We start from the raw sequence: 18436 nt of genomic DNA on the forward strand, positions 1-18436 counted from the left end.
CATTGTTATTGTACATTTAAGCTTCCAGGACTCTTTCTGTTTTCAGTATTTGTGAAAGCCTACAGAGTGAGGTGTGAGCGTGAGTTCAGAGAACAAAGCAGAACTATTTCCTTGAGTCTTCTTGGAGACACTTCTTGGGTCCCTCCATTGTAAAATCTCCAGTTGGATAATCACTTAAGTTCATCTTTAGAGAGTAGTCCAGTGAACCAGATCTACTACCCCAACAGCTTGGTGTAGAGATGAGTCCTTTGGGGGTGCTCAGCTTGGCTATGGAGGTAGAGACAAGGGAGGCACAGGTGTCTGGGGAGAAGGTTGCCCATGTGAACAGTGGAGAAGACCATCCTCCTGAAGCAGACAAGGACAAGGTTTGAGTGACCTTGCCAGTGAGTGCAGGATCATAAGGCTGAGTAGCTGAATCCTGCAGGCTGCCTCTGAAGGGGACTGGCAGGACATAGTTTTGGGATGAGGTTCTCCAGATGTAGCAGTCAGTGTTGGAAGCCTGCCTACGATGGCCAGGAGCCTGGGACCCTAAAAATGGGCTCTATCCTACAGAGACCATCTCCACCATGTCCACTTTCTTCCCAGGGAAGGCAGAAAAGCAGAAATCCAGGCCTCAAATTATTCTTGTTTTCAATCTCAGCTTTCCATCCAGTGTACAATAAAGTGGTCTGCTGAAGATAGTCTCCACTATTTAAACCTAAATAGTATATAGGAGGGTATTTTGTTTTTTTGGGGTTTTTTTGGGTCTGGTCATGGGGCCTGAACTCTGGGCCTGGGCGCTGTCCCTCAGCTCTTCAGCTCAAGGCTAGCACTCTACCACCTGAACCACAGTGCCACTTCCAGCTTTTTTCTTTTTGCTTATGTGGTGCTGAGGAATCGAACCCAGGGCCTCAGGCATGCAAGGCAAGCGCTCTACCACTGAGCCACCTTCCCAGCCCTAGGAGGGTATTTTGGCAAAGAGGGATGGGAGAGAATTTTAATTCTGAGGCTTAAATCAACAATAGACTCTTTTCTTTGTCCCTTTCCTCCTGTCACTAGCCACAACCATGGCTAGGCTAGAGGTTCTTTGGTCAGGGTGTCCTCATTTTACCACAGCAGAGGGGATTTTTATGCTCCCCCTAAGATGTTCTAAAACTGGGAGCAGTAGTTCACACCTATAATCCCAGCACTCTGGAGGCTGTGGTAGGAGGATCACACGTTCAAGGCAAGCTTGAACTATACAATGAATCCCAGGCAAGCCTGAGGTACCACTCTACCTCAAAAACCATAAACAAACAAAAACAATAACAAAGTTGTGAAGCTGAGTGGAGTGGTATACATCTATACTCCCAGGATTCAGGAGGCTAAGGAAGGAGGATTACATGTTTGAGGCTCATTTGGTCTATACAGTGGGAACCTCTTTCAACAAATAAGCAAATAAAAAGTTATCTTTTCTTCCTCATTATGAATCAAGCCTTTCTTTTTCCTTCTTTACCTTCTCTCTCTATCTCTGTCTCTGTCTCCCTTCCTTCCTACCTTCCTTCTTCCTTCCTGCCATCTTTCTTTTCTCTACCCCTCCCTTTTTGTTTGGATGGGGCTGAGGAAGGAATCCAGAGTTTCGTGTTTCCTGCAAACACTCTATCACTGAACTACATCCAGGGCTATAAAAGATTTCTCAATAGTGTGGAGGAGAAGAGAGATGTCATACAAAGCAAAGGCTAGAATTCCTGGCCTGAGGAGGCCTTGGGAGTTCTATCCTTGATAGGCCTGAGTCCCACTAGACCGGTGTGGTACAGCAGCAAGAGTGTAGACTGAAGTCAGATGTGGCTCCAGATCTTTGCTCTGCTTGTGAGCTGTGTGGCCTTGAATAAGTGAACTCCACATTTTCCATCCTCTCTCCAAAACCACTTGAGAGCATAGGTCTTATAGGACTGGCAGGGGGGACATAAAGCCCTGAAAAGCTTCTGGTGCCATAAGGGTGAGGGTCCTGTAGATTCTGCGAAGATCACTTCCCTACCCTTCTGTTGCCATACACATATGCACACACACACACACACACACACACACGCAAACTATGTGGGTATACATGTCGGCAGGGAACAAATCTATTCAGTTCTTACCTACTGGACACTTACAGTGTGCTAGGAATGAGGGATCTAGAACAAAACAGACTTCATCCTTCCCTTCATGGGGTTTTTTATCAAGCAAAAGAGACAGACAAGCATTTTATAAAACCCTAAATTTAAAAAAATCTAAGCAATGTAATGACAGAATCAAAATATCTCTGGAAGATGGGAGTGGAAACTGTTTGGGAGTGGGGACTGTTTAGAAGGACACCAGCCATATAGGAAGAAGGGGAACAGAGGGACAGCAGAGACGAAGGCTGCTAAAAGGAGCCACCACACAGTCAGGAAAAGTGGGAGGAGAGGAGGTAAAGCTTGAATATGTCAGAATAAATGATTTGGATTTAGCTTTGGCTTTAAGTGCAAGAGATCCTGTTAAGCAAGCGATGATATGATGGGTGTTTACCAATGTATTTCTGGCCAGTCTAGGGACTTAGATCTTTCTCTGCTCTGACTTCGGCATCATAATCCAATGTGTATGGGCCAGGCCTGACTGGAGGAAGTCCCCACACCTCTCATGAAGGTCAGGGCAGTGTGGGTAGCAAGAGCTTAGGTGTTCTGGTACCGATGGGTGTTTTGGGAAATGCCCATATGAGTGGGGTGGGGATGCATAGCCCAGCCTAGCACCCTTAGAGTTAAGTACCAGTCATGGAAGGATGTGCTGTTTCCAATTCTAGCTGGCTGGGAGCTCCTTGCAGTAGGGAGGGAGGAAGGAGTGTCCTGTGGGAAAAGCTGGCACCCACAATGTGAGTCTCTGGAGGGCAGCCTCCTGAGTTTGATTTCAGTGAAGTGTTCAGCCTGATTTTTAAGAAAAGGGGGTACGGCTAGATCAAAACTAGACACCGACATTCCCTACCCAGGCAAGAAAACCCAAGGGTTGGACACTGCAGTTTTTCCCTATGTTGGGACAGACTGACCCTGGGCTTCTAGAACCCTTGAGACACCCAGACGAAGCAAAGCTCTCCTATCCCTGCTCTGAGCACCAAGCAGGTAGAAGCAGCTTCTCTCTGCAGAGGGCTGAGGCAGAGTCCACACCCTTGAGCCAGGAAACTCAACAGACCCAGGACCCATTCAGTGTCCCGCCTTGTCCTACTACTCTGTCTTGTGCTGAAGAGAGAGATGAAGATACAATCCATAGAGATTCACACTGAGTTGTTCCAAGGAGTTGAATGTGGGGCTTCTGGTTCACTAGCTCCCCTGGAATTGAGGTGCTAATGAAACAGCTCCTGAACCTTACCTTGGAGTCACAGCCATTGACGTCAGCAAATGATGTAACCTGACCCTTCTACTTGGGGGACATGCAGGGACCAGGGAGGGAAGAAGAGTGGACAGGAGACTGCCTAGTGGACAGAACCCCAAGAAGTGACAGAGAAGAATTTCCCTGGCAAAGAAGTCACGCTGGAAATGAGTGATCGAGTGCTTCTGTAGGGTGGGATGTGCTATCTGAGTGAGTGGCCCAAATCCTTTTTGAAAGCATTTATCCGGCACTACAGCCACCATCAGGTAAGACAGTGGACTGCTTCCAGATATCGGTGACAGAGTCGTGGGGTGCGGGTGACACCACTGACGTGGGCGTGTGTCATGTCATGTGAGGTTATATATACATATATGTATGGGTATATATCCCTATGTGTGTATATGTATGTCACGCTCCCTGGGGTCGAGGCTTAGCCTGATCACTGTGGCGGTGCAGAGAGGCACTCCTGAGCACTCCGCAAGACCTCTGTGGATTTGCTATATGAGCCTGGCCCCTGGCCTCCTCCTCTCCTCACAGCCTTAGCCTAAACAACTACCAGGAAGGTTTTGATGGTCTCCTCCTTGAGTCTGCTGTGGTTCTGCCGGGTCTGGAGCTGTAATCTTGCCTTTTGCTTTCACAGGTGGATTTTCTGATTGAAAATGATGCAGAGAAGGACTATCTCTATGATGTGTTACGGATGTACCACCAGTAAGTGTGTGGGCTGGCTCCTGTGGGTTACCCGCAGAGATATGTTCAAGGAAGGAACTCGAGATAGTGGAGCCCAGACATACCATTGGCCTATTCACAGTTTCCGTAAATGTTTTTTTTGGCTTTTTTTTTTGGGTCCGGTCGTGGGGCCTGAACTCTGGGCCTGGGCACTATCCCTCAGCTCTTCAGCTCAAGGCTAGCGCTCTACCACTTGAGCCACAGCACCACTTCTGGCTTTTTTTCTTTTTGCTTATATGGTGCTGAGGAATCGAACCCAGGGCCTCAGGCATGTAAGGCAAGCGCTCTACCACTGAGCCACCTTCCCAGCCCCTCCGTAAATGTTTGCACACATACTTTGTGTTTCACTCTGGGCTAGGGAGCAGGGGTATTCTGGTGAACAAAGACCTACCCTTACTCTCAGATCACTTATAATCTGATGAAGAAGTTCATCAAATAGCAAGAGAGGTTCAATAGAGCATGCTTGTTGAGACAGAACGAGAAAGGCCAGTGACTCCCATCATAAATCATGTGTCTCTGGTCTCCCACTTGCTTTGTTCTTTTTTAAAAAAATTTTTTTAAAATTATTTTTCTGCTTATGTGGTACTGAGGAATTGAACTCAGGACCTCATGCATGCTAAGCAAGCACTCTACCACTGAGCCACATTCCCAGCCCTCCCACTTGCTTTTTGATTCATTCAGTACTTCAGCTTGAAGCTCCTGCTGTGAGAATCAGAGTGAGTAACTCCAGGCCTGGTTGGGGAAGATGGACTGATACCGAAACCCTCAAGAATCCTAACATGTTAGAATATAATAACTGTTAAGGGGAGATAAAATACAAGTGTATAGTTTTCACTTCCAACTGCTGGGGCAGTTTGGTGCTAAGAAGGCTTGAGCTGAGCAGGCAAGAATAAAGAGGATTTTGATAGGTGGTCTATCTGGAAGGAATCCCAGTTTGAGAGTCTAGCATCTGCACCGGTGCAGAAGTATGGACACACAGGCATGAATGGGGAGTGACAGCTAATGTGGGGGAGGACAGGACTTGGAGTACAAAGATGACATAGGATGGAGAGGTTCCTCGGTGACAGGCTGTGGAGACCTCTGAGCCTCGATTGTGTCCTCTGAACACTAGGAAGCCGTGGAAGGGTTTTTAGAAGGGGAGTGGCTTAGAAAAGATTGAGTGAGCAAGTTGGCAGGCAGTTGGCAATGTTGTGTGAAGGCATGTGAGAGGTAGTGTGATGGCAGAATTTCTAGATTTTTACCAGTAGAACAGATGGAAGATGAGAGTATGAGAGACATCATCAACATCTGGCCTAGCGGTAGGAGTTCTGGGATTTTTCAGGAGAGTTCTCCTCAATTCCTAGGCCTGGCCCCAGGGGATGGAACCCAGACTGGGACACACAGGTCGGTCGTGAGCGGGGATGAAGCTCCTGGCATTCCATTTCTCGCAGGACCATGGACGTCACAGTGCTTGTGGGGGATCTAAAGCTGGTCATCAATGAGCCCAACCGCCTGCCATTGTTTGATGCCATCCGACCCTTGATTCCGCTGAAGCACCAGGTGGAATATGACCAACTGACCCCTCGGCGCTCCAGGTGTGGAGAGAGCCACCAGTCTAATGGCAGGGAAGAGGGGGTGAGAGGAAGGGTGGAAGGGCTAACCCCCAGGACAGGGCAAGGCTACTCTGACAGCCAGACCCTCGCTGGGCCATCACTGACTGCCCATCACCTCACCATGACAGGAAGTTAAAGGAGGTACGTCTGGATCGACTGCACCCCGAAGGCCTTGGCCTCAGCGTGCGTGGCGGCCTTGAGTTTGGCTGTGGGCTCTTCATCTCCCACCTCATCAAAGGCGGTCAAGCAGACAGTGTTGGACTTCAGGTAAATAAGCAGAGTCGGAGAGAATAGGGCCAAGGGCCACTCTCTTTCCTGAGCATCTGCGAGAGGACAAGGCCAGCATGCTCTGACATGCACTTGCAGGCATACAGAATCAGGATACAGGCCCATTTCCTTGAATCAAGCTTGGGCACTGATGCCACCTTGTCCTGCTGCTGCTGTCTCCTGTCCTCCATCTCTCCTTCTTTCAAAGGAGAGATGTGGTCATGTCTGGGCAACTGAAGCTTAATGCTAAAAGCAGAGACTTTATAACTGGACTACCCCACCTTAAGGACCATTCTGTTCCTTGTACAACTTTAGTGATCTGACCTAAGACCTCTGTTTCCTCACCTGTCAAATGGAATGATTGATAAAACTATCTACCTCATCAGATTGTAGGAGGAACAAGCAAAAACTAGAAAGTACAATTATGGTGCCTGGCAAGTAGATGCCTTGTGTTTGATAAATCATCAGAGAAAGGGAGATTTAGTCGACACCTACACTCTGTGGACTAGACAAGGGCTTATGTTCATTTCTCATTATTGTGTTGGATGAGTCGCCTTCATTTTATAAATTAATACAGGTTCAGAGGCCAGTAAGTGGCAGAGCTAGAAGTTGAACCCGAGTTTCTTAGTGCCAGCCAGAGATCTCTCTTCAGCACCCCAAGTGCCTCTCCCCCGGAGTCAGGTCTGGGGTTTTTGTCTGTCCAGGTAAAGGAGTTTCCATAGTGACTATTATCAGCATCCCAATCAATGGCGCAGCCTGGGGTTCCAGGGGCCTCCAGCTCTAATGGTTCCAGACACCAAGGAGTACGGGGTAGAGACAGAGAGCTGACAGACATTGCTTTGTTCTAAATCCCTGTCTCACAGCTCCTGGTGACGGCTGAAATTTCAGCCCCTTCATTATTCCTTTCCTCTGTGGCACATTTTCCAGCCCAGAAACTCAACCAGGGAAGAAAACATAATGAGTGCCTCTCTTGGCGTCAGCTGGGCTCTCTTTTTTTTCCAGGACAAGCTCTCCTCCCAGTACGCATGTTTTCAGCAGTGCTCCATAGCTGGGGGCAGGAAGGCATTTAATGAAACTCAGACTTTCACCTTCTCAGCTGTTTCTAGGCTTATGAATTATGTACCCTTTCTGGGGCTGACAGGTTCAGCCCTTCTTTGTCCCTTTGTCCCCTCTGTCCCTCAGATCATCATGTCTCCATGCTCTCTGCACAAAGGCCCTTTTGCAGGATTCTATGAGTAGCTAGGGGGAGAGGGAAGTTGATCCCGCAACTCAAACCAGGCTTTTATGGGAATCATTTTAATGGGGACCTGGGCAAACTCCCTTTAGGAACAAAACAGGGAACTCAACAGAGAGAAACTTGGAGAAAAATGTTTGCATCCATTGACCTGTCCAAGGTTCAAGTTTCTCAAGTCTGAGGGAAACAGGGAGAAGATTCTGAAAGGCAGGGGAAGGGCAGATTCAGACAGCCTGACTGAACTAGAGATTCTGATTATTTATGAGGGCTTGAACCCTTCAATTGGACCTAATCTTAGGGCTCCATTCATCTGTTCTTGCTGCCTACTGGATACTTTTCAGTTTTCTTCAAAAGTGTTCTGTCTTTTTGTTTGTCCTCTGCCCTGCACAGGGCAGACTGTATATTCTAGGACTAGAGAATGAACCTCTGTGCCCTGTTGTCCTCTGAACAATGAACAGGGCAATCTCTGCTGACCCATGAGTCTGGAGGGAACTGACAAGTGATAGGGATCCAGAGAGGGCAAGCTGCAGAGAACTGCAGCCAAGTGTGGCCACATGCCCTTCTTCTCTGCTTCTAGGAGCCCAAGAGACAACATTTGTTGTCTTCTGTCAAGAAGACTTGACTACAATTCTCAGCAGCCCTGTTTGCTTGCTGGATGGGCTTGAGCAAGTCACTTCACCCCTCTGAGTCTCCTGACTCTCAGTCTCATCATCCAATACAATACAGGAAGGTCTTTCAGCAATTTGGTTATTCCATGAGGCATGACAGGACTGATCCATGAGGTAGAAGTAGTAGTGTCCGTCAGTGATCGATTTCATTATGGTCTGTGTCCAGAGCTGGTCTTGCAGGCCTCAAACTCTACAGACCCCATGTATGTCTTCATGGATGTTTCCTCTCATTCTGCAATGACCTAAGCTCTGAGAAGAGAGAGCTGAGAAGCATACTAAGCACTCAGGCATAATGGTAACAACAGCAACTATTTATTGAGCACTAAGTATGTACCAGACACTGGCATGAGTTTGCTTAATTTTCATAGTACTTCCCATTTTACAGGTAAGGGCAACTGAGGTTCAGAGAGTTCAAAATATTGCCCCAAATCACAAAAAAGCAGGGATTTGAACCCAGGACATTTGGATACCAAGGCTCGTTCATTGTTCTTTGTTGTTCCTATAATAGGAAGTTAGACATTAAGACCACAAAATGTTCATTGAATGTTCTGCAATGGAAAAGGAAAGATTGTGTATTTGTGTTGGTATGAGCTTGGGTGAAGCCTTCACTCCTACTCAATTGTGATGTTGAAGTAATTAACAAAGATAGAGAGCCATCCACACAAGAGTGGATGGAACAAAGGCCTGGTAGGGCTGCTTGGAGATTGGATTTGCATGGGTTCCTCAATGGGATGAAGGGAGCACCAGAGTAAAAGCATAGTCTAATCCTGCCACCCATTACCTAAGTACCTCACCCTATCTCTTGGTTTCCTCATCTGTAAAAAAGACTACTTGGAAGTGCTGTCTGCCCTGGGGTCCCTCAGGCTGATGGAGGGAAGGTTGCCTGGGATGAAGTACTAGGGCACATATCAAAGTTGTTCCTGGTGGCAGCATGGCTGTCAGTCCCTTGTTTAGAGAGCAGGCCAGGAGTGTCTGGTCAAAGACCTGCCTGCCACCTGCCACTCCCTCCCCTTGGGGCTCATTTGCTCTCTCTTTGGCCAAGTTAGGGGATGAAATCGTCCGGATCAATGGATATTCCATCTCCTCCTGCACACACGAAGAAGTCATCAACCTCATACGCACCAAGAAGACTGTGTCCATCAAAGTGAGACGTGAGTGAGGCTGGGGCTGGGAGGAAGGAGGTGGAAATGTTCAGCCCCAAGAACAGAGGATCCACTCTAACCTGTGTCTTTCTCCCACAGACATTGGCCTGATACCTGTGAAGAGGTGAGCAGAACCTTCTTCCCATAGCATCCAAGTCCTGGGGTCTGGTTTTACCCCCAGGCTCCAGGCCAGCTCTGCTCCTGGGCAAAGGCTACAGCCATGTCAGATCTGGACTTGGAGGTGGCTCCTTGAACATCTCTCGCTAACCATCATCCTTCTATTTCCCCTTCCCTTCAGCTCTCCTGATGAGTCCCTCAAATGGCAGTATGTGGATCAGTTTGTGTCCGAATCTGGGGTAAGGCCCAGGGCTACCTATGATGGGGCATGGACAGGCTGGTCTTCCAGGATGGACAGCTGTTATGGAACGGAGCGCTTGCTCTGGGGATATGTCCTCAAGGGCTTCACACAGCCCCCAGAATGCCCAGAATGCCTGTGTGGATGGTGGACCCTTAGTTGGCAGAGTTTACCTCTTGAGGAGCACTGTGGCCCTCTAGCCTGTGGGAATTCATCAGTGTTCACCAGGTCTCACAGGCTCAAGGGCTACTTTCATGCACATAGATACCCAGTAACTGTTTCTGTCTCTCCTTCCAGGGTGGACGTGGCAGTCTAGGCTCCCCTGGGAGTCGAACAAGCAAAGAGAAGAAGGTCTTCATCAGCCTGGTGGGTTCCCGAGGCCTTGGCTGCAGGTGGGTGGCATTCACACCGCTGGGCTCAGTCACAACCAGTATACCACATCAGACCCCCAGCATCTCTCCCCTTCCTTACCACGGCGTCTGAGAACACTTGTCATGGGACTTATCCTATATAAGTGATGATGATCTTATAGTGCCTATTTTCTTTCCCCTCTGAGATTCACAAGCACTTATAGGGCCAGAGGGACAGCACTAACAAGTTCCATTTTAAAGAGGAGAAAATTGAGGTTAAAAGGCAGAGCCACATTCCTTGGAGGGGCCCTTGAGTTACTGTCCACCTGTTCATTTCTGTCACAGTTCCCTTACCACCAATTGCCTGTGCACTTTCTTAAGAGTTAGGCAGGGATTTCCAAACAGGCCTAAGGCCTTGGTGAGGACTTGTTAAGCCTTCAGGTGCTATAGCCACTCAGAAGTCAATTCTATACTTGAGATCCAGGACCTTGAATTAAGCCTGTTTTTTTCCCTCTGTGATTTGGGAGTACTAATACCCATCTCATAGGCTTATGAAGGAAGTAAAGTACTAAGCTTAATGTCTGGTAGGTAGCAAGCTAGTTGTATAGAAAACAAGTTGAGAGGGCTGGGAAGGTGGCTCAGTGGTAGAGCAATTGCCTTGCATGCCTGAGGCCCTGGGTTCGATTCCTCAACACCACATAAGCAAAAAGAAAAAAGCCGGAAGTGGGACTGTGGCTCAAGTGGTAGAGCACTAGCCTTGAGCTGAAGAGCTGAGGGACAGCGCCCAAGCCAGAATTCAAGCCCTACGACCAGACCAAAAAAAAAAAAACAAAAAAAAAACAGGTTGAGATGAGAGACTCCAGCCCAGAAAAACTTGGAAGAAGTAGAGTTGAGAAAAACAGTAAGAAATGTCACTACCCTAGGCCTGGGAATGAGACAGTTGCAGTTTTACCAAGAACTGCTGCACCAGCTAAAATTGCAGAGATTTGCTCAAGGCTAACTGCCTATCCAGCTTCTGTTTTTTGCTTGCTTGCACAGCTAGCTGAGCCTTGCAAAATAGCTGGCCACCTGTGAGTGGCTTCTTTGTGGTTTTTCACTATAAAACACCTCCCCTGAGCTATAATTGGGGCTGGTATTTACTGTCTTGATAGTGGGGATCAGTCGCTGTACAGCTAATGAAGATTCCTAACCCGATTGACTGAGTGCTAGTGACTCCTTTTGCCGATCATGGGTTCAAGTCTCACCGGTCCCAGGAAGTTGGAATACTTCATTTCATAAATATTAGCTATTATTATTAATCCATTTTCTTTAATTCATATCACTTAACACCTTTATAAATGATTTTAAAAAGTTCTTTCTTTCTGGAAAATGATAACTTAGTGTAGTTACAACATAGGGTAACAAGGACTCTGATAGAGCTTCATCCTGAACAAGGGGTGGAACACAGGTTAACTATCTGTGCCATCTCCAATCAATTAGTAATGGCTGCCTAGGGTACAGTTCTGCAAAGATTCTAACTCTGTATTCAGTTTGGTGGGGAAGAGTGTTGTGATCAATTAGTGATCTAGGAGGGGAAAATAACAGTACAAGTGCCATCCTTAATCTCGGGATACAAAATGAGTCAAGTGAAAAATCTAATAGAGGAGATGAATTTGAGTCATAAGGGATGACAGGAAGTTCCAGCAACAGGAAATAGACATATGGTATATTGGGTGAGGAACTGGATAGAGGGAAAAATCACAAGTAGTTTTCTAAGGCTATTGCCCAGGGTAGCAATTGAAGACATGTTGGAAGGGAGAGAGACACACAGGGCCTCCTTGGATCCTGAGCTTGTGAGTATCCCATTGTCTGAGCTTTAGACACTCAGGTGACAGGCAGGGCACTGAGAATGAGCAAGGACTCCAGATGACAAGAGAGCAGAGCCTCACCCACATTCCCACCTCCCACAGCATTTCCAGTGGCCCTATTCAGAAGCCTGGCATCTTCATCAGCCATGTGAAGCCTGGATCTTTGTCTGCGGAAGTAGGGCTGGAGGTGAGTGACCTGGTGCTGGCCCAGTGGCAGTAGGGTCAGACTGTGATCACAAAGCCCTCTCTTGGTCATCACTGGCTAATGATTGCTCATTAGAACTCACTCTCCAATAGAAGGCTTCAGAGTGGGTGATATCTGACTCCTCTTCAGTGGTCTCCAGCTCTGAAAGTCATCGGGCCTGAGCTTGGGAATGTTTTAGTAACAACCAAATTGACATTCTGTGCTTATTTACACTGGACTGTGTTTTAATCCCTATAGAAACTCTGAGGTTTAGGTACTGTTTATGGTACCCCATTTACAGATGAGGAAACAGAACCAGAGAATGTATATGATTTTCCCAAGATTGTGTACCTGATATGGTAGGGCTGGGATTCAAACCCAGGTGGTTTGATGCCAGAGCTGAAACTATTTTTTTTTTGCCAGTCCTGGGGCTTGAACTCAGGGACTGGGCACTCTCCCTGACTATTTTTGCTCAAGCTAGCACTCTACCACTTGAGACAGAGTGCCATTTCTGGCTCTTTCTGTTTATGTGATACTGAGGAATCAAACCCAGGACTTCATGCATGCTAGGCAAGCACTCTACCACTAAGCCACATTCCCAGCCCCAGAGCTGAAACTCCTGACCTCTTCTTTGGACAAGTTATTTACTTCATGTCCTTGTGTCTCATATGTAAAATGGGGAGCCTTCCTTCTTGGGTTATTGTGTGCATATGCTATATCTGTGCTAGGTACATAATGATTAATGAACATTAGCCCTAACTATTGTTAGGAAGATGCCTCAACAGCAGCCTCTGCTGCCTGAGATGCCCAATGCCTCCTGTGTCTGAGAACTAAATTCACAAAGCAAACGTCTGAATTCAGCCAAAGAAATTAACCTCTAATGGTATAGTATTTGCTAGCTGATAGGATAGGATGTAAAGGCTGCACATATGAACTTGAGGCTCTCCCAGGCCCCCATTAGAGCTTTTCACCGGTCTTCTCAGTAAGAAGGGTTGATGTTCAGCCATCTGAAAAACCGACATCTATGTCTGGCAAACTGGCAGAGGCCTTCCTGGAGATGATGAATGTAAGGATGATGCCAACACCCTGATCCTACTTTGTTTCTCCATCAGACAGGGGATCAGATTGTCGAAGTCAATGGCATCGACTTCTCCAACCTGGACCACAAGGAGGTAAGATGAGACCTTAACCTATAACCCTTCATCATCATTATCATGTCCCTACTCTACTTCTTACCCCATAGGATCTGGGATCTTCCATGCTCTCTGGTTTATTTTCAGTCCAATTAACAGTCCCTCTTGTCTTTACAGGCTGTGAATGTGCTGAAGAGTAGCCGCAGCCTGACCATCTCCATTGTAGCTGGTGCTGTAAGTCCAGAATGAGGTGATGGGAACCCCATGATCCCTGTCCCCAACTCCAGACCTTCACCTGACCCCTGAACTCTGTGACAGACTCTCCAAAAAGGTCAATTTCTCTGTACAACTACTTAAAGATAAGGGGAAAAAATAGCTTTTTTTTTTTTTTTTAAAAGAAGGGCCAAAGCTCTCTTTTGAAGACCTGACAGCAGAAGGAAAAGACTTCTGCCCTACAAGAAGTTTGAGACAGAGACAGAGTCACAATGCATGGCACCAAGAGAACTGACCACTTTTATGTTGGGCAGTAAATGCTCAAATTCCCCTGGGGAACTGAACAAGGGACCTCTCTTCCTCCCACTAAGGGCCGGGAGCTGTTCATGACGGATCGGGAGCGGTTGGAGGAGGTGCGGCAGAGGGAGCTGCAGCGTCAGGAGCTCCTGATGCAGAAGCGGCTGGCCATGGAGTCCAGCAAGATTCTCCAAGAGCAGCAGGAGATGGAGCGGCAGTGAGTAGCCTACCCAGGGCACCCCACCCACTCTCCTAGACTCCAATTCTGCTCCCAAATCCCATCCACTTTCTTCCTGTCTACTTCCTCTTCCACCTGGGCCAATTTCATCCACAGTCTGAATGAGATCTGTCCTCAGACCACATGGGCCCAGGGGCAGGTCCACCTTTCCATCCTTTGCTTCAAACCACCTGCTCCTCGCACTTTGCTGAGGAGATCTCTGGTCTCTGGACATGTTGAGTACCTCCTGTGTGCTGTATTAGGACCTTGGCTTATTTTAGGATATAATTCCTCCACTAGTCCTGGAAAGTAGATAATATTAACCCATTTTAGAGGCTGAGACTCACAGAGGTGAAGCCAGTCATCACCAAAGCCACACAAGGCAAAGCTAGGATTCACATTCAGACAATCTGGTTCCAGGAGTTCCTGGGAGTTCTTGTATGGCCACATACCTATGATGGTAAGTGTCTCACCCCTCAGGTGGTTGAAATAATGGACTAGAGAATCAATGAGGCGTGCAATTCATAAATCAGAAACTACTGTCAAAATACAAATGTGATACATTCTCAGCACTGAATAAGTGTTTGGAATAGGAAGACAAAAGGATGTGTCCATCTTCTCTATCACAGAGTCAGCCTGGAGGGTCCACACTTAGTTAGCAGCCTCTAGCTTTGCTCTGGGGCCTGGTAGGACCCTCACTCAGTCTAAATCTTTCCTGTCTTCAGTCACTTCACCCATGACTTTAGAGGATGGTATGAAAACCTGGCACTTGGCTTTGGTAGCACTCAGAATCTCTGCACAGTAGCACCAGACAAAACCATCCAGGAGCACAGGGGCCAGACTTTGTTGGATAGCTTTCTTGATCTCCCCCTCCCGCGTCCCCCCCCCCCCCCCGCCTCCCGCCCTGAGCTGATACAGAAGTCTTTGAAAGGGAGCTTGCAGAAAAACTTAAAACTGTTCTCCCATCAGGAATGAGCCATAGGGAAGGGTTGACTCGTCTTATGTAAACTCACACATGCCCATGTGTATTTCAGAAGGAGAAAGGAAATCGCCCAGAAGGCAGCTGAAGAAAATGAGAGATACCGGAAGGAGATGGAACAGTGAGTAGCTCAGATCCATGTGTATTTACACACGTGTCTAAACAGACATGAGCATGCTTACAGGAGTGCGGGCAGCCAGGGATGACCTCCAGACCTGGCTGATAGATTCTCCCTTATTTGCAGCCATCCCTTAATTTAAGTCTAGCCTGCCATAGCAGGGCAACTGGAGCATAGTCTTATACAATTGCTCAGGCTTTGTTCACATTCAGGTTAGAATACCAGGTTTAGAACACTAGAACCATGAGGCTTGGTCTGGTTGTGGTCCTCTGGGAGGCAGAAGGTGGGCCTACCAAAGTTCTTATTCCAACTACAGTCTTTGGGGGTGGGGGGGTCTCATTTTAGGATTGTGGAAGAGGAAGAAAAATTTAAGAAGCAGTGGGAAGAAGACTGGGGCTCGAAGGAACCACTCATCTTGCCTAAAACCATCACTGCTGACGTGCAGCCAGTACCCCTTCGCAAGCCAAAGTGTATGTATTGTGGCGGGGGTAGGGAGCAGGCACTGACTTTCTAGGGCCTGGAATTAAAGGGGGCTAAATTCGGGTCACCACCATCTCCCTAGGTAACTAGTCATGGTTTTCTGAGCTTCCTTCTATACATGGAGAACAGCCATGTGTCAGGGGCCATCTTCCAGGGGCCATTTTCCTTGTTCTGGGCCTACTCCATAAAGCTTCTCCACAGCACAAAGCAGGCAGGCTCCTGGGCTGCTGTATAAGGGATAGGGATCTGTGCAAAAGTGGAAGTGTGCAATGGGATGACAATCTTACTTAGCTTGATGGATGACATAGCCTCTTCCATCCACATTCTGAACATGGCCTGGGTGAAATACGAAAGAGAGGAAAGAGCACTGTTGATCTGAGGTGATGGGTAACTGAGAGAGGAGCTGGCTTGAAGTGCCCCATCACCCACATCCCAGCATATCGGTCACTGTCATGCTGATTCAGAGAGGCAGGCAGGGAGAGGACCATGAGATCCCTCAGCTGTGGTCTGCTGGCTGCACTTTTCTGGGATCTCAGCATTCCCATCTCCTTTTTGTGGGCCCTATGTGCTCATCTCCAGTTTTAATCCAGACCTCGACTAGCTCCTTCCCTAGTCATCTGCTCCCAATCAAGATTCCAGAATGCCTCTTTAAGAGACGCTCAAGCTGCTAGGGCAGAAAGGGGGTCTCTTTTCCTCATGAACTCATGGGAGATAGGGATCAGAAGTATCACAAGAGGAAGCTATGACCATCACAAGTCTAGGATTCCTGGATGAGTATGTATTCCACTTCCAAGATGGGTTAGAGTTATAACTGATAAGCACAGGCCCAGGCTCGGATAATCTGTAGATGGAGGTGAATCTGAATCTGGTTTTGAGAACCAAGATTCCCTACTTCTGTTTTGTGGCAGCCAGTTGGAATGTTTGAATAGGGTCTGGTTAGCTTTGGCTCAAGCTTGGGTGTCAAGCTTTCTAACACAGGTCACTTAGACTAAGGAAGAGTGCAGAACGTCTGGATGGTTCTATTTCACCCATCCCTGGTGCAGGGCAAACAAACAACTCCCAGTCTAGTCCTTCCTGGCAACAGGACACAGTGTCATCTTATGGTCCTCTCAGAAGGACAAAGCACACTCTCATCAGCCACCCTATGACATTCAATATTAGCTGAAAATGAAGCCCAAGCTTAATTCCCAGTGAATATGCTGTGTTTTAGATGGAAAGCTAATTTGCTCTTACAAATGAAATAGGAGCTTCAGAAGGAGAGAAATCGATTTTAATTGCTTCTCATGAAGGTAATCCGAGTCAATGTAGTACCTTCCTAGGAATTGGATCTCAGTTTCACAGCAAACACATCCTCTCAGGAATGATGGAAAGTAAATACCTTTCACTTGCTATTTATTTTAACACTTTTTAACGAAATTGTTTTGCGAATAAAAGGAGCAAGAATTTTTGTCATTGTTCAGGATACACATATTATATTCTGAGGCAGTGCCACAAAGCATGCTATTGATAGTTGAGTTCTCCAGCTCACCTGGGGCAGTGGCTGCAGCCATCCATCTCCATATGCTCTGACAGTTTAGCTCCAATTTGTACTCCTACCAGAATCAGAAAGTGCAGTGAGGTCTCCTAGGGCCTTGTGCAATTCCCACCTCTCCATTCCCAGGAAGCTGCAATGAACAAGGCTATGCTGGGCCCATGACCACATCCTAGACAGCCTTCTCGATCACCCTTCAACATTGAAACCCTGTTAGCTAGCAGGTTAGACTGTGAAGGTGAACCCTGAGTTTTAGAACAAAAAGAGAGAGAGCATAGAACTTTTTGAGCCTAAGACTTAAGCCTGTAGCCTAAGCACGTAGATGGAACAAATTCCTCCGACCCGGCAACACACACATGCAATCCTGGCTCTCCAGAGGGGCTCAAACAGTTGCTTCAAACTCATCTACTTGTGGTCAGCTAGCAGCACCCTAACAGTCTGCCAACCCCTTAGAACTAGCACACATTGTCACAGAAGCCCCTAAAAGACCCTTAGTCATAGTGTAGGCCAAGGGAATATATGAAAGGACCCAGAACTTGGAGATGAGAAGGTTTAAATAAGAGATCTCCAGCTATTTCCTTCCTTCTCTCTCACTCTCTTTCCTTCTCTCTCTTTTTCCCTCCCCCCATCTCTTGGAGCCTATCAGTTACCCCCCCCGTCCCCCCCCGTTCCCCCCCCCCACGTCCCATAGACCCATGATAGGAAGTTGAGAGTTTTTCCTACCAAAACTGTTAGGCAATCTTTTGTACTCCCATTGCATGACTAAATAGTCTTCTGTTGGTTGGCAAGGGAACAACAGTGTTGTCCCACTGAGTAAATGTGATTAACATTGAAAACAAAGAAAAAATGTGCAGCCTTCTCACTGGCCCATGGACAATGAAACTTCAAAGTATTAACACCTTGCTCATCCGCAAGCTTTTACACCGTGTATCAGGGCCCCAGAGAAGCCAGTCTAGTTTACACATAGCTACAATGGATGGATTGCTGTTTTCCCCATACATGGTTAAAAATTCCTGCTTTCCTAACAGGAAATGTGCCCCATTTCCTTTTGAAGTCTCTTCCCAAGCCTCCATCTGCTGCCTGCAAATCTCAGACACTCCCCGGGAGATCCAGAACCCTTAGGCAGAGATGATGAGAAGATGAAAGATACATCCTCCCGTGGCAAGCCTGGGCCTTCAAATGAGTTTAACAGATATTTCACCCTTCTCACCACACTGCCCACTTTCAACCCAATGCCTCAAAGTTGTTCTCGTGTCCCTATCAGATCAGAGTCCCCTTGCTGTTCGTCCATTTTGCAGAAAAAGCAATGAAAGCTACGGAGGTTAAAAGCACTTGGTGCACCAACTAGAGCAAGAAATTTTGCTTTGGGCTTCTGAGCCCAGCTGCTGCCCCTGTCCTCACAGCTGCCCTGGAGGAGGCTGGTCACAGGTGCTCAGGCTCCTGGAAAGCATCTCTGGCTTCTCAATGTCCCACATCCTCTCACTTCACCAGTTTGCTCCTCTTTTCCCCTAGTAGATGATCAGGGAATGGAAGCTGAGCTCAAGCCTACGGATGACCTGGATGGAGGCACGGAGGAGCAGGGACAGCAGGTTGGCACCCCTGCTTCGCTCTCTGGCTTGGCTACCCTGCTTGTACTGTCTGCCTCCTCCTGAAGCAGTGTAGACACTGGCTCCAAGGGGCCAGCCTGTGGTGGGGATCTCTAGAGTCTGGGAAGCTCCTCCAACTCCCTTGGTGGCCCAAAACTTTAGGGACAGGATATACATG

At 47.6% G+C, this 18436-nt stretch overlaps 1 protein-coding gene across 3 annotated transcripts in view; it reads left to right on the forward strand.

Moving 5' to 3' along the window:
* Ush1c (USH1 protein network component harmonin) overlaps positions 1-18436 on the forward strand; it is a 46025-nt gene that overhangs the window by 7563 nt on the left and 20026 nt on the right. For 2 of the 3 annotated variants that reach the window (XM_070032793.1, XM_070032794.1), the window contains exons 2-15: positions 3980-4047; positions 5496-5639; positions 5786-5924; positions 8869-8977; positions 9068-9092; positions 9267-9324; positions 9621-9715; positions 11623-11707; positions 12817-12876; positions 13015-13071; positions 13422-13564; positions 14599-14664; positions 15007-15131; positions 18188-18261. In XM_070032793.1, coding sequence (XP_069888894.1) covers positions 3980-4047; positions 5496-5639; positions 5786-5924; positions 8869-8977; positions 9068-9092; positions 9267-9324; positions 9621-9715; positions 11623-11707; positions 12817-12876; positions 13015-13071; positions 13422-13564; positions 14599-14664; positions 15007-15131; positions 18188-18261 — 1248 coding nt within the window. Of the gene's footprint in view, positions 1-3979; positions 4048-5495; positions 5640-5785; positions 5925-8868; positions 8978-9067; positions 9093-9266; positions 9325-9620; positions 9716-11622; positions 11708-12816; positions 12877-13014; positions 13072-13421; positions 13565-14598; positions 14665-15006; positions 15132-18184; positions 18262-18436 lie in introns of all 3 variants that reach the window. The other variant, XM_070032792.1, reaches the window with a different exon arrangement.

The sequence above is a fragment of the Dipodomys merriami genome, unplaced genomic scaffold, assembly GCF_024711535.1.
Source record: "Dipodomys merriami isolate MVZ:Mamm:240054 unplaced genomic scaffold, mDipMer1.0.p SCAF_21, whole genome shotgun sequence".
NCBI classification, from domain to species: Eukaryota; Metazoa; Chordata; class Mammalia; order Rodentia; family Heteromyidae; genus Dipodomys; species Dipodomys merriami.